The sequence below is a fragment of the Denticeps clupeoides genome, chromosome 12 (genome assembly GCF_900700375.1).
Source record: "Denticeps clupeoides chromosome 12, fDenClu1.1, whole genome shotgun sequence".
Lineage (NCBI taxonomy): Eukaryota > Metazoa > Chordata > Actinopteri > Clupeiformes > Denticipitidae > Denticeps > Denticeps clupeoides.
In genome coordinates, this window is record NC_041718.1 from 15,440,256 (window position 1) to 15,456,805 (window position 16,550).

The 16,550-nt window shown below is 42.3% G+C and overlaps 1 protein-coding gene across 2 annotated transcripts in view; it reads left to right on the forward strand.

Annotated features, from left to right (window-relative positions):
* The window catches only part of iars1 (isoleucyl-tRNA synthetase 1), a 45,343-nt gene extending 31,013 nt beyond the window's left edge, over positions 1-14,330 (forward strand). For both annotated transcript variants that reach the window (XM_028997611.1, XM_028997612.1), the window contains exons 25-34: positions 491-574; positions 2,743-2,917; positions 4,106-4,218; positions 5,538-5,633; positions 6,669-6,845; positions 6,949-7,069; positions 7,332-7,457; positions 9,663-9,806; positions 10,627-10,779; positions 13,926-14,330. In XM_028997611.1, coding sequence (XP_028853444.1) covers positions 491-574; positions 2,743-2,917; positions 4,106-4,218; positions 5,538-5,633; positions 6,669-6,845; positions 6,949-7,069; positions 7,332-7,457; positions 9,663-9,806; positions 10,627-10,779; positions 13,926-14,008 — 1,272 coding nt within the window. In that variant the 3' untranslated portion in view covers positions 14,009-14,330. The remainder of the gene's footprint in view (positions 1-490; positions 575-2,742; positions 2,918-4,105; positions 4,219-5,537; positions 5,634-6,668; positions 6,846-6,948; positions 7,070-7,331; positions 7,458-9,662; positions 9,807-10,626; positions 10,780-13,925) is intronic.
* The last annotated feature ends 2,220 nt before the right edge of the window (positions 14,331-16,550 follow it).

Below are 16,550 nucleotides of genomic sequence, written 5' to 3' on the forward strand. Positions count from 1 at the left end.
AGCTTACATGTCTTAGTATGAATTTTATAATAAATGCATGGTCACTTACAAATATAGTGCATCTGCTGATGTATATGGATAATGTAAATATTAATTTTAACATGCATGTTTATGTGAGTTATGTTTGACGTGTGTCATACAAATAAAGTAAGAAAGATCTCAGTGTACAAAAAATCAGTTTCATACAGGAAGCAGAACTGTCAAAAGAACGAAGCAACCACCTCACCATGTCTCATTATTTTCCCAATATCTGGCAGCTTATTTATTTATTTTCTTTATTTATTCTTTCCCCCCCCCCTATGAATATCTTATTTTCATCCCATGTTTGTCTGAGTCATTCTTCTGTGCTTGGTTTTCTTTTCCATTTTAACCAAATGTACACACACACACACACACACACACAGGCAGGCTCTAGGCCCACTCCTGAATGTCAGTGGATGCGTTTGTGCTCTGAGATAATGCTTGATGTGTTTTTCTGCTGTATTTTTAGTATCCCCTGAAGGAGGTGGTAGTTATCCATCAGGACCCAGAAGCTCTGAGAGATATCCAGTCGCTACAGAAGTACATTCTGGAGGTGAGTTCTTGACGAGTCTCCCCATCTCTGCTGGCTCTCTTTCAATCCCCGCCGCTGTCTCTCTTACTTTCTCGTTATATTTTCTGTGGGATTCTGCTTTTATCTCGCTCATATGATTTGATGAGGCCTGTCTGGTGGAGAGGGCAGGGTTCAAATCCCGGCCTGTCTCAGTAGAAATTGTTGAGCAGATGGTGTTTTGGACGTGCGAATGTTCTTCTGGTTCAGGTTTGGTCCAAATCATATGGATTCCCTCATGAAATATATATATTTTTTTCCTTTTAAACTTGACCCTCAAAAGGATCCCTCACCCAGGATCTAAGTTACTGTAATCCGGACCCATTATATTTAAGACTCATGCTGGCACCTGGGGACGTAAACAGCTTTATCACTGTCAGTTCAGCTCGTTCTTATCGCTACTGCCATTTTCTATCGGGGGGAAATGAAAGCTAAACATTTAACCCCGATGGCCTCAGCTCACTCAAATAAATAGACTTTTTATTTCTTTTTTTCCCCCTCCCCTTCATCAGCCAATCAGAACTGAAGCAGAACTGAAGTTTCTTCACTTCAAAAACTTTGAATCAAATGTCTGACTGATGCATTGCAGTGTTTTCATGAGTCCTGTTATCAGTGGCTGTAAAGAAATGTGCAGCAGGCTTAAGGCAGGCGAAAAGAGCCATTTCAAGATGACTCGCTAAAACTTCCAAAATGGCCAGAGAGGTTTTGCTTGGTCAATAATAAATTGCTGCTAATCATCAAAGCTGAGCATGATTTGATGCCTCCTGTAAGGGTTTTTCATTCATGGGCAAGTGTGAGTGTAAAATTAAAAAAGGTCTGCAGCGTAACATGTCTTTCAGAGACATGTCTTGCAAGGACTTCACTGGTATGAAATTGTTTTATAGAGCACCTCTGTTTCTTATCTCTCTTTACCCCAAACCAATCACCCACCCATCACTGCTGACATGACATGATATAAGGGTTAGGACAACAAGCTGAATTTAGCCATTGCGGTGTCTATGTCTGACAGATTTGATATCTGACTGTTGCCTTGTATGCCCTGCATTTGTCATAAAAGCAGTTATAAGGTCTCCTTCAACATGTAATGTCAGATTAGCCTGAGTTTAAGAAAATAAATTAGGTTTTGAGAGTTTCAGCTCTGTTTTTGTGTCTGTTTTTATTTATTAGTTAAATATATGTTCGGGGAATTATAAGGATGCACCTCTAGATGGGACTGTTTTATATATATATATTTTTTATTCTTATGTTGCCTACTCCCCTCCGTATCTGCGAGCTTTTATTCCGGTATGCATGAAAAGTGATATTTGCATACTAAGCTTATATTCACATATTATATGTGTTATTGAGTCATTGACTCAAATATATAAACAACTGATGGTGAATTTGTCATTGTGTAATAAAACAAAATTACTTTTGTGACCAAATCATTAAAGGCAACAGTAAACACACTATACAGTGCAATACTAACAGTAATCGTAGCTACACACACATGTTATATAAGCTAAGTGTATGCTTATATATATAGATTAACTGAAATTTTGATATCCCTAGCATCCCTTATATGGTTATATGGTGGAAGCCTTGTTAAAAGACAATTTCCATAATACATATTTCCACACTTGCATGCAAAATTTTGTCAGGCTTGTGCGGGCATTGTGTGCTCCATGTGTGTGTGGGGGGGTTCGCTGCTGGAGGGAGGCTGAACTGGGTTAGCTCTGCTCTGTCACTGCCAGACGAGATTCCGTCAGCCTGGCCCTCTGAATAGATAATGGAATGGTTGATGAATTTGTTTGTGTGCATTTCCGAAAGAGGCAGGGAGAGGCGGAGATAAAAGTGCTATGTGTCCGCCTCAACTGAAGCCTCTATCTTAGGGCGGGCTTGTTAGTTCGCCATGTTTTATGCAGATGCCTTTGACTGTTCTGACGCGGTCCTAGATTTAAATAAATAAATATATTTTTAAAGACGGTTTTTCTGTTAGGCTATTTGTTTTTTAGCATGGCAGAGACTGAAGCATGCAGATAAAAAACCCTAATGCAGACAACTGGAAACATTCCTAGTCCCCCAACATTTGTTTTGGAGATGTACTGCACCTTTCATAATTATTTATTCAGTGAAATTGTTCTCAAACCTTGTTCTCTCTTTTCACTCCCTAGGAGCTTAACGTCCGTCAACTCACGCTGTCCACTGACAAAGACAGATATGGAATTAGGCTGAGGGCGGAGCCCGATCACATGGTTCTCGGCAAGCGTCTTAAGGGTGCGTTCAAGACAATTACTGCGTCCATCAAGGAGTTGTCCAGTGAGAAGTTGGAGGTCTTCCAGAAGACAGGTGAGCGAACATCATTGAGTTCTTATATTTAAACACTGGCATCCCACCCGCTGTCCAGTGTCCTTTGATGGTCTCCAGAAGCCACGACCCTGACTAAGATAAGCAGTGTATAGTGAATGAGACTGTATTTCTGTGTCTCTACATATATGTGTGTGTGTATAGACACACGCACACATACTTTAAAGCGGTGCATTGCCATTTACCATCAGACTGAGGAGCAGTTAGAGAACAGCTGAGTCACCTACAGGAGAGGAGGGCGGGTGGGAAGCAACGACAAAGGTCGCCTTGATTCAATGGAAACTGTTGAGCGTTCTGTTGGGGTACTGCTGTAGTCTAAAATTTACTAAATGTGAACCATATCATAATTATTTAATTCAAATAAATTATCTCCTATCGCTGCATGCATCACATGTTTTGTTAGATGTCTTTTAATATGGATAACTTCCCAGGGAGGACATTTTCAGGTTTAAAATCTTCAAACGAGATGTCCACCACAGATTTTCTATGTTCAGAAATCACGTTTTCCCATTTTTCAGTAATGTAACGAAAGCATTTGCATTTAGTATTATAGGCAAGGTTGGGTTAAGTGCCCCGCTCGTATCATCAGAACTGTGAAGCGCTTCCCCGCTCCCCTTTGATGGCGACTGCCCTGGGGTTGGTCCTCAGCAGGGTCATGGGTTTGACTCGTCTTTCTCTTTAATCTCCTGCCGCCGCATAGCAGAGGGCCCTGCACCTGGGTCAGGAGTGTGTGGGAATATCACCTTTTGAAGTTGCCCCCTATGCCTGAGTGGGAAGTGCTCTTTTCAATTTTTCCTTTTTTATTTTGCGCCTTCTTTCTCTCTTTTCTCCTTTGATATCGATCTTTTGTCGAAGTTCTGAGCTCTTCGGCAGAAGTGGGCGGTAGTCTTTAATATCCGTGTGCTATACCTGCATGTGCAAGGTGCAATGCCATAGGCATTGTGGGTAGAGAGGCATTGAAGCATGGAAATCATCTGCCACTGATCTGATAGAGCCTTGCTTGGCTATAATTTCATGCTTTTTATATGGATCAGTGTCCTGGAACCAAACAAAACTGATATGTTGCACATGATATGGGTGGTTGTAGCCTAGTGGCTTACATACTCGCCTATGAACGTAAATGTAAATATGTGACCATCAGCCTAAATTCACGTTACCCTGCTTTTATAGGCACCATCCTAGTAGATGGGCAAGAGCTCCATGAAGAAGACCTGCGTCTCATGTACACCTTTGACCAGACATCTGGGACTGCTGCACAGTACGAGGCCCATTCTGACGCACAGGTAATGAACAAGACCGCATGGTCGTGTCTTCAGCGATCAGCACCACAGACAGCTCCTCTTTATTCAGTGATTCTGTTCCTTATCATCCTTAACATCATCCTTAGTGATTAGCATTATGTATAAAATAATTTTCAGATAATTAATGTGTAAATTTATAGGTACCTGACCCTGTTTAACCTGCATAGCTCAGGTCATTCAACTAGTTTTCAGCGTGTGGTGCAATATACCATGTATTATGTGGGTACGCCCCAAAGGACATGAATAGATTATTAAAATCAGTTTTTCACAGTTGCACAGTTTCTTTCTGCTTCCCTCCAACTTGCTGATTGGCATTTTTTAATTTACAGAGCTAAGTCTGGTTTTAGTGCTAATGAACATTGAATGTCCAGTACAATGCACTGTTGGAAATCCTGTGTGCCAGTTCACGCGATTGAGCAAGACGAGATAAGCTGCAGAAGGCAGGGAGACCTTGATAACTACACTGAAAACGCACTGACCTTAATGCTTGATGTCGCCAAATATTCACACAAATTTTGCCCAGCTATTACCCACCCATCCTCTTCTAACATTAAATCATGTGAAATTAATACTCTATGTTCTTCTTTAAAAGGTTTATTGTTAAAGGTCATATTTTAAAAGAAAACATCTATATCTATGTACTTAAATTATTTAAAGTAACTCATTCAAATTACCTCCCACTTGACCGTTGGTGCCGTTTTACCTTATTTAAATGCTGATGAGGCTTTGCTCTTGATTGCGTCCCTTAAATCGTTTGATGCGTCACTGGGAATCGGAAACTCTCTGGTGGCTCTTTCTAATCAGCACTCGCCCATTTTAGTGCTCCCACTGTAAAGGAACCCCTCTTTTCGCCTGTAAAATGCATGAGTAATTGAAGGTGTTATTTGAGCAACGATGTGCAGGAAAATCTGCTAACGGTACTTTAAAGGATTGGAATGTAACCGTAAAGGAATGTAAAGGATTCTTTTGCCCCCATCAATATTAAACTATTCCATTCTTAACCACCTTTTCACTAGTATATAATCACGTGAAACCGTTATTATTTTTCTCCATAAGCCCTAAGAGTTATGGGTTTTGGAAGTTATCTAGAGATATAGTGTGTATATCGTAAACTAATTTTCTTTCAATGTGGCCTGGAACTTGCCCATGACCCATTGGGTGGGATCATTGCATTAATAAGCACAGCTATCAACAGGCTAACGGAAGTTTGATATGCGCTCCACTACTGTTGTAATCTACATCACACACACAATTACATGATAGCAAACAACAAAAGTTATTACCAACTGTTGCATTATTAGGTGCTGGTGCTGCTGGACATAACACCAGACCAGTCCATGATTGATGAAGGAGTTGCCCGTGAGGTCATCAATCGCATCCAGAAGCTGCGGAAGAAGGTGAGATGAAATTGCTTATTGAGGTTGTGCTTATTATTGAAGCTTCGCAGTCGGGAGTAATGACAGTCTGACTTTTTGTGTGCAGTGTAATATAACCCAAGTGAATATAACCCAAAGATGGGATTTAATGTATTTTATTGATCATTTGCTGATCATAAGTGCATTTATTATAATGCTTCTACTTTATTTTCCAGAGTAATTAAATGGTTGTGATTTTTCCTTCTTACTCTCCCATCATAGTTGGCGGATGTGTAGTAGGGGAAGGGGAGGCATGGGTAGAAGGGAGTTAAGCCATCACGTTGGCCATCAGCCAGGCCAAAATTCCTATCGTTATTGAAAACCTGAAGTCGGCTGGAATGTTCCATCTGAGAAAATGAGTTTTCTCTTCCCTGAGAAGTGTGGTGGCGACCAGAGTGGACAGACTTGTGGGGGTGGGTCAGCCGGACAAGGAAATTAAAGGCACAGGGCCTGGCTGCTCTTTCCTAAGTCTCCTGTGGGGCTCACAACGTGACAATCAGAAGGGAAAAAAGGCAATAAAAGTCTGTCCTCGTCTGATTGGACTGTTTTATTATTTATTGTTGTGCCCTTGAGCCGGTCTGTAATTGGCATCTCAGCAGATGAAGGGAAGATAAGTGCGTTTTAACAGGTCAAGGTTTGGGCACCTGTGCAGCGTGCTGCCGCCAAATTATGCAGGGAAGGAGGGAGAGGAGCCTGGAGGAAGGAATGCAAGAGAAATGATGAAATGATAAGAGGGGATGGAAAGGATGGGTGACCCCTGAGCGACCTGCCCCGCGGCAGTCTCCGTATCACCTTTCAATTCCGCACCAGCTACAAAAAAAATACCCAAATAGCACAGAGATGTTTCACAGGAAGACTCTTTTGGTCCTCATTCCAGGAATAATATAAAGTCCTTGAAAAAATGTGTGAGATATGCTGCTGTGCTTTTCACTGCTGTTTAGAACTAAATTTGGTTTTCCCCCCAAAACATTGCGGTTAAGATCCCTGGAGATTAAAATGTCCTCTCTCCCATCTCAGGGCCACCTCGTTCCTTCAGATGAGATCACAGTGTACTACAGCTCCCGGCCTGCTGGAGACTATCTGGACAAAATAATCCAGGCTCGCACGGACTTCATCCTGGCCACAACTAAGGCTCCACTGAAACCCTACCCCGTGCCCGAAAACACCAGAGTCATCATCCAGGAGACCACCCAGGTAATACACGTACACCTGGGCAGAAAGCGAGATTTTCAAATCCACGCGTCGACTGCCAATGAAATGAGAGGTTTTCTTCTTCCATCCGTGCTGGCCGATGCAGCTGAAGGGCTCAGATCTGGACCTGACTCTGGTGAAGGGCTCCTCTGCATCTCGCGCTGCCCTCAGTGGACCAGCCTGCGCCTACGTCAATGTCAAACTCCGAGTGGGCAACAGTGAGCTAGGTGCTGATAAAATACGTTGTTAATGAAACATTTACTAATTGGACTGTTTCACGGTGCATTCACTTTTATGCTGACAATACAATAACTGATTCATCCCCAGCCCACACATTACATCATTATATTTCTCTCTTCCAGACCTACATACCGATTGTACTTCATCTGCATTTTGAGTAACCCATAAATTATAGTCCTTGATCGTTTCAGAGTAGCTCAGCGCAAAAGTTACTTTGCTTGTCCTCACTTTTGTTGTTGTCCTCTTTAGAGGGCGTGGCACTTTTGGAAAACCCAAAAGGAGACAACCGGCTGGATGCGGAGAAGCTTAAGATGGTCTGCAGAAGTGTCTTCGGTCTACAGAATTCATCTTTCACCATGTTTAGTGGAAAGAGTGGTACGTTTCTGTGTTAAACCCAGGAGATAAGCACACGGTCGTAACCAGGACCACAGAGAATACTGAAAATACTGAATCGTTGATCCCAGTTTTTTTTTATTTTTTATTGGATTTAATAGACTGTTATGGACCCTTAATGTGCAAATCTGATATATTTCCTTTTAAATGTCTGTTTTAATGTCACCTGGAGTTTTTTTTTTTTCTTCCAGGCCATCCCTGTTTAGCACATTTCACCTTGCGTTTCCCTGTCTGCCTGACGTTTTCTGGATTGTGCCTTAATTGGTTGTTTTTGAGCTGCAGTGAAGTTGTGATTTTACCCTCAGGATGTTGTGTCTTTGATCTTGCGGGCCCTTTCAGAGTGTTCTGAAATGTGATTTATTCTCTTATCAGACAGGACTGTGTGTTGAAACGGCCTTATTCTTAGTTTTGTTTTGAAAGCTGTGTGCAAAAATGAATGGTAATGTATCAGCAGATTATGCCTGCTGTGTGTGGGTGTGTGTGGAGGTGCTGTCAGCTTGTTTTGCAGTATGCATGCGTGTGCAGCGTTTGTGAATATTTCATGTATTTGTGATTTTGAGTGTGTGTGTGTGGCTCTACAGAAGATGCGAGGCCATTGTTAACAAGGCATGGGGTGGCTGGGTTTGCGGGAGCACAAATTGAGCGAGAGAATGATGGGTGTTTGTGAAATAGAAAATGAGTGGTGTGTGTTTTGAGAGGTAGAGAATGAGCAGGGCACGTCTGAATGAGAGTGTGCAGCGTATGTGCGTATGAGAAAATTAGGTATGTGCGTGTGGTTGCGGTGTGTGAAAATGTATGGAGGAGAATGTGAGTGAGAGAATGAGGTGTGTGTGAGAGCTGCAGATGGCCTTTTCCTCGTCTGGCTGAACTCAGAAATTGCACTGGGATGTTGGTGTCAGAGCCAATAGATTTTCTCGCCATTCTGTGCCAAGCAGTCCCCAACTGAGAAACAACCCCACCCAAACCCTCCTGTCCCTCCGTCCCACCCCACTGAGAGTCCCGCCCCCCGCCTCCCTCCCGCCTGCGCCTCCCTTGTTCGTCTCTGTCACTGTTTTTTGGGCTCAGTATCAGTTTTTCCACTGGCTGATCAGGCCCACATGCAGCAATCTGCTACTAGAGAGAGGAGAGATCCAGGATTTCTGGCACCCACAATGTTTGTATGTTTGTGTGTGTGGTGCCACAGGTAATGGCACAAGGGAACATTATGGAGGGGTGTGTGTGTATATATAGATTTAGTATTTAGGTGTTGCCTTTTGGAATATATAAAAAATAAGTAGCTTTTGCTTGCAGATTATAGTTAACGTTTTGTTTAGCCTTAGAACATTCTACATAATGGTAGTTAATTTTATTATTTCCTTATCATATCATGAGTCTGTGAGAGAGAGACAGGGGAGAGCGAGTTGCACACTGCACACATGGTCGGACCAAACAAATGCGATGCCACCCAGATGGTCAGAAGTACTTTAGTTTTTTCCACACAAATGTTTCAGACCTCCTTCTGCTCCAGCACCAGATGTGAGCACATCTATAGATCCCCCCCCAGAGGAGCGACTAGTTCTCTTTTGGTGATAATATACCAGATATGATGTAATATCCATTACTGCAATGTTGTCTCTCATGAGCAATTCTTTGATGTTTCTTTGATACAGGGTTATGGATTTTTTGTATGTTTCACATTACACCATTTCAATATACTAATAGAATGCCGTATATTCAACACTAATGAGCTCTTTAAGGGGTTCCTCAGCTGCTCTTCTCACTGTTCTCCCTCTCCATTGGTCTCCATGGGGGCCAGAGCATTCACTCCTTCTGCCCACCGCCTCAGGAATTTCCTCCCACCCGATATCCGTTTTTCAAACTTGCATAACCACTATGATCATGGCTCATCTTTTTTTTTTTTTTTTTTTTTTTTTTTTCTTTCTTTTTTTTTAATGAATTACATGCTTTCTCAGTCTTGTAAAGCAACCCTGGGTGCCTGTAAATTAAATGGATTTTATAATTTTACAAACACTATTTAATAATTATGAATATGTAACCCCAGTGCCATCAGTGTACTGTTAATTGGTAATATAATTTCTGTCTCTAGCTGAGTGAATTATTACAAAATCTGTCTGACTTTTGTTCAGCTCCTTCTTGTGAACTATTTTAATTTTAAGAAAGTCTCCTGTTTCCTGTTTGTGAACACAGCGCTGACCAGTAAGAGTGACTTGTTTGCACTGAGTGGGCAGACTCTGAGTTCGACCCCGGGAACCAGCTCCACTGAGTCGAACGGCTCCGACTCCCTCCTGTGTCCCTACGTCAACCTCCAGCTCGTCAATGCACAGCCATCAGGTACATTTACGGCATTTAGCTGGTATGAGCTTCCGGTCCGCCTGTCCCCTCCCCTCCCTCCCGCCAAGCAGAGCGGCCTGATCCATGTAGCTCACAGTATGCGGCATTCTACCCAATTTGAGCTGTCAGTCATTCTGAGAGATTTTGCTGGACTTCTCCTACGACTTTCTTAATGAGAGATGCCACGACTCGGCCCATCTCCAGTTCACTGCACCCCTGGTTGTGAATGCTGATTAGGCTTCCCACAAGATAATCCGATGAGGGTTAGTCAGCTCTTTATTAGCACTTTATTTCCATATGGCTGAATGAACTTCCATATGAATGAATGAACTGCACTGACCTGCACTGATGTAAGTATTAGAGCTTTAAACGGCCTGAGCCTGACAGAATTTGGCCCACCAAGTACAGCCTTTTAAAACACCAGTTTACATAATGGTAGTTTAACTCGACTGTCTCAGAATGCTTTATGGGCTCTTCGAGCTCTAAACTAAGAGGGAAAGGGAAATGAGAAGGTTGTATGTAAATAGTACAATGTTTTGTGTGTGTGTGTGTGTGTGTGTGTGTGTGATGGGGGGGTGCTGCATTAACCAATCCCAGCATGTCAGATATAAAATGGACCAGTACTGCAGTGTTCACCCTCAATTCCTGCTCCTGTTCTGATCACAGCCCCAGGCCACCATGTGTGTCAGGCCACATCTCAACTGCTGGCAGTGTGAACTGTGCACCACAAGAACACCCACATGCAGCAGCAGCTGACCCACATACGAGCAGCGGCTGTTCAATGATTTAAACCACATTCCTTCCTCTTCCTGTGCTGCAGAGTGCCAGAGCGGGGATGTGGGCACGCTCCTTCTGGCGAACCCGGTGGGCCACAATGGCCTGACCCACGCCGGCCTCCTCAATGAGACCGCCAAGGTGTTTGGCCTCCGCAGCAGGAAGCTCAAACTTTTCCTGGATGAGGTTCTCACAGAAGGTATTAGTTTCTTTTACGCAACACAAATTGACTTAATAGGTCATAATTTGGCTCTCTACCCCCCTTTGAATGACTATTAATTACACTGTAGCATTACTGCATAATAATGCTGTAATTCATTGTTTAGAAGTTACAAAGAAACATTTGTCATAATTACATAACACAATTCAGTCTTCTTTTTAAAAAAGGATTTGTCAGAAGTATAATGTAATATACACTTGCATTAAGCAACAAAATGTAATTTACAAAAAAAAAAATTCAAATTAAAGCTAATTAAAAACTGGAAAAAAAGCAAAATGACCACTTTTCAAACCAAGCGGCACATCTATTACCTACTTGCATTACCACCCTGGGATAACTTGTTTTGATAGCTTGCTCATTTGTGTGCTCTTTATTTGCCGTGTTTTTTAATCAGTCTCATGGCCCTTTTCTGCATTAAATATATTGTTTGTATGTTTCCCAAGACCTCTGCACAATAGCTCAGTTATTATGGTAGCAGTAATCTGCAGTATAATGTACAAAGAGCTTTAGGGTTGAAGATATGCTTTTTCCCCAGGACTGCAATGCCCCATCCCAACCTACCCCTGATACGTTTAATGTGAGAGAGAGAGAGAGAGAGATAGATAGATATATATATCACCTATACTGTGTGTGTGTATGTGTGTACACACGTGGGTTGTAGTAGCCTAGTGGGTAACACACTTGCCTATGAACCAGAAGACCCAGGTTCTAATCCCGCTTACTACCATCGTGTCCCTGAGCAAGACACTTAACCCTAAGTTGCTCCAGGGGGACTGTCCCTGTAACTACTGGTTTTAAGTCTCTCTGGATAAGGGCATCTGATAAATGCTGTAAATGTATATATGTATTTTATCAACACTTATTTTTACTTCTATATTTCTCTTATGGTTTCCAAATAACATTGTTATATTTATGTTTAGTGGCATTATGTTTATAACTGTATTTATTTCCTGTATGTATGTCCTATTCACTATTTGGTAACTGCATAATTATTACTACACTGCTTGTTACTCTAGTACTGTGATAATACCACAGTAATGTGCTACTGCCTAACGCTGGTGGATCATGGGAAGTTGGAACCAGATTATGATTCAGCCCGCAAGAACAGAACATTCGTCCTTTGAATCAGGATGAGGGAGCAGGGAGTATGAATTTCTGAGGTATAGACCAGGCCATCAACTTTAACCTCACATTACACGACTAATTCATGGTCCAGTTGCTCTACCACAGGATATTGGAACCCAGGGACTGAGCTGAATCTGATTACTTTAACCACAGATTTTCAGAAATGCAGAACCTGCTGCTCTCACCCCGAATGATGTGTTCAACCAGAGAACCATAGAAATTCGAAAATTGAACAAAGAACTTCCCTGTCTGAGTACAGACCTTCTGACAGGTCCCCACATTCCTGTTCCATACAGGAGCACAGCTGTAATAAGCTCTGTCTGTCAACTGAGGCAGGCATTAGATGGGTGTCATTTTCCAAGCACGGACCCATCCAATTACCGGTGTGGACAATTCTTCACTGGAACTGCGGTGGCTGAATGCATTGCCGCTTGACTATTCATCACCCCGAGTTCACTGAGCCTCGTGTCATCGATCTCAACTGCTGGGTTTGCCGGAGTCACAGGTGTTTACACACTGGTGACAAATTAAAGGGAAACCAGCATAAAGTGTGCCACCAAGGTTCAATGTGCACATCCTTTCTCGTTTGGTGTGTTCATGATGAATGGAGATGCTGAGTAAGACGTTGGGTTGAGATTTAGTATAACATCAGGTATAGCTTAGGGTTAGAGAAATACACAGGTGCAAACACCAAAGGACTGCCTGCTAGTTATCGTTATCTTGTAGAGGAGGCTCTGACCACCAGCACTTTTTGTCTGTGTGATTTTTAAAAGTCCATAGCAGTGAATGTCAGCTCTCACATACCCTACTTTCTCAATGATGTCGCATCTGCAGCTACATTATCATCACTTTAATATTAATATAATTCTGATCGGCATACTTTTCTGTGTGACATCAGTCAGTCATTTATTTATTTATTTATTTTAACCATTCGTTTGGCTTATCATTGTCCCCTCTCTGTTGAATCTACTTGTCCACTCGCAGGGCTCTTATGCAACGTTCCAGTGTGAAGCGCCGCCGTATTTGTTTGAAGTGCCTCACGCTGAGCTCTCTCCAGCGCTTGTTATTTTGCATGAGACATTGTCGGACCACTTCATTATTATGCATTGCTTCTGGTGTAATCCACCTTCAGAACCCCTCTCTCTGTGCTAATGCACAGCACTTCTGTGCTTAGCAGCATATGTTTTTACTGTGTGGCTGTGCAGCAGAGGTCAGATGCTGTAGAGTAATGTGAGCCGCGGGACGGTACCTACTCTGCCAGTTAAATGTCGCACAGTCATTTTGGGGGTGTTTTTTTTTGGGGGGGGGGTGGGTTTCATGTTTTAGGATCTTTAAAGCAGAGAACTTTTGATGTGATTTACTGCATCAGTATCAATGGGTGGTAGTAACCTATGAACCAGAAGACCCAGGTTCAAATCCCACTTACTACCATTGTGTCCCTGAGCAAGACATTTAACCCTAAGTTGCTCCAGGGGGACTGTCCCTGTAACTACTGATTGTAGGTCGCTCTGGATATCCTGAAGACTGATATCCTGGAAGGTTGAATGATTCATGACATACGGGTTATTTTATAGTTTGAACATTCCCAGTTCTCACGCTTCATGAGTTGACAGTTGTCCTGGGTGGATGAGCTTCTGAGAAGCATTGGACCATCCAGACTTATCTTCCTGCCTCCTGTCTTGTTCTTCCTCTTCTGGTTAAAATGAATTATTTTGAAATATTTCCGCGTCCATATGAAAAGCCGGTCGTGTAACCCTCAGCCCTGATGTTAGCGCTCATCAGAGGTGCTCATGCTGACACAGTGATTGAGATGCTCTGTCTTCGTTTCTCCATGAAAAATAGCAGGCGTTCATCTTCCCATATCTTTATTTTTAGCCGAGACTGCTGTCACAGTGTTCTCAGTGCTTTCCTCGTTCTGCCACTTCCCCATGGCTCATGTGGAATATCTCTGCTAATGTCACTGTTGGCTGATTGCGTTTGCTTTTCCCCTTTTGCTGCAGAGCTCAAGGAAGACTGCCCTCTGAAGACGCTCAGCGGAAAAACTGTGTTCGTTCAAGTCCTACCCACAACTGCAGAAGCATGAAGTCCAAGCAACGCGCCCGTCTGACATCCTTTGTTGAGCAATGTTTTCTACCTTTAAAAAAACACGTTCCCATGCATTTTGTACTGATTTGGAAGGGCTCAGCATGATCTATTGCTCCTCAGAACAACATTAAAGAACACAACATCAAAATATTACTATAAAGACCTCCAGTTCATAATTCCCACAGCAGTTTCTGTCCATCCTCTGTGTTTGGTAAGTCCATTTGCCTGGGTCGACATGTTCAGCTAACTCCCACCTGATGAATACTGTAACAAACTTATGTGGATAGTCTGCAATGAATAAATAAAAGATCCTTTGATTACCCAGGGTATCAAGTTTGTTCTTTTCGATGATGGTGGAACGTTGTTCTCTGTAACTCTGCAGTTTCCGTTTACTACAGCTGAGGGTGCTGTTGCAAAGGTGACACAGGGTCTTTAATATTTGGACATATTCTCAGGTTTCTGCAATAAATTGCATAAGACCTCACTATGACATGGGCGCTTGCGTTCTCTCTCTCTCCCTCTGTATCTGAGAAACAGGATTTAAGATGTGCCGCTGTCACTCAAGGATATCCGATTCTCCCCGCCCATTCCGTCTCACCTCCACAGTCCCGCTAAAGGTCGGACTCGGTGTCTGCTGCCAGCATGGTGACTGTGGATGGGATCTCTGGCTGTCGTTTGAAGGGAACATCCTTGAATAGTGATGACTTGGCCTTTCTGTGCCACTGTGGCCCGTGCCGTGTGAATATTAAACACACCTTTCCCCATCTGCTTGTCTGCTCAAGACACACAAATATGCGCACTCTCCTTCTGAAACTGCTCAGCTAGGGCGTGAGCACAGGCCGCTCTACCATCTGCTGTTCTTTGCTCTCACACACACTCACACGCACTGCTCTGCTCCACTCGTGTCCATTTTTGCAAGCATGAATAATGAATTTGTCCACAGATACATGGTGTAGTTACTGACCGTCTCCCTGTTACCGGTTGGGCTGTTTACAAAAACACACCGTTGTATCCATGTCCTTAGACCACAAAAACAATCGAAATATTAAATAATAAGAATATTAAACATGCCCTGCGGTGTTATATTATACTTTTCAATCACCACACTATATCTGTCAATAGACTGAACTTGCATAAGGAACCGTCCCAGTTCATTATTAAAACCTGGATGCGTACTGGAGAACCAGACCAAACGTGTAAAATGGATAGTTGAACACACTGCTCTGTTTAACAAAAAGAAAAACTTTACACGCACACTATGGTGAACTTGGTTATGAGGCTAATCATTAAAAATTCGATTTGCGAGGAGGCACAAAAACAGGAGACTGGGCAAATGGGAAAAGGTAAGGTGGTCTGATGAGTCCAGACTGACCCAGGGTCCAGCAGGAAGGCACCCATGATGCATATGAACCAGCGTTGCTTCACTTGGTCAGGTCTTGGTTCAGCAACATTGTGGCAATAAAATGAAGTCAGCTGAATATGCTGCTAGTATTGCATGCTGCACACAAATTCTTGTTGTTTTATGATGTTTCCATGAAGCTATTTTAACATCACAGACTAATTACACATACTTAACATTCCAGAATTTAGGGTCATTTCGAAATGTCCTCATTTTTGATAGGAAACAATTGTTTTTGCATTATAAATACATTAAATGGGTGAAAACTCATCTTGTAAATGACAGGTAGCTGGAAGTGGCTGATAATGCTGGAATATCTGGATACATGGAGAGTCATTATCAGATTGTAATGGAATGCTGTGTTCGTTAACCTAAGTCTGTCACTTTAAAAGCTTTATTGACTGAAACAACCCCAATCGATTCCATTGAAGTTGGAATGTTGTGTGAAACATAAATAAAAACAGAATAAAATGACCTGCAAATCCTTCTCAACCTATGTTCAATTAAATACACTTCAAACATAAGATATGCAATGTTGCAACATGTTCCAAAAACAGCAAAAGACCGGGAGAGTTGAGGAATGCTCAAAAAACACCTCTTCTGGACATTACGCAAGTGAACAAGTTCATTGGAGCCAGGTTTTTGTCTCGATTTACATTTACATTTACAGCATTTATCAGACGCCCTTATCCAGAGCGACTTACAATCAGTAGTTACAGGGACAGTCTCCCTGGAGCAACTAAGGGTTAAGTGTCTTGGAGCATCGTTCACCACTTTGTGAACAACCGTGTGTGCAAATAGTCCAGCAGTTTAAGAACAATGTTTCTTGATGTAAAATTGCAAGGAATCTAGGGATTTCATCATCTATTGTCCATAATATAATCCAAAATTTCAGAGAATACAGGGAGTGCAGAATTATTAGGCAAGTTGTATTTTTGAGGAATAATTTTATTATTGAACAACCATGTTCTCAATGAACTCATTAATAACGAAGCTGAATGTTTTTGGAAGTAGTTTTTAGTTTGTTTTTATTGTTAGCTATTTTAGGGGGATATCTGTGTGTGCAGGTGACCATTACTGTGCATAATTATTAGGTAACTTAACAAATATATACCCATTTCAACTATTTATTTTTACCAGT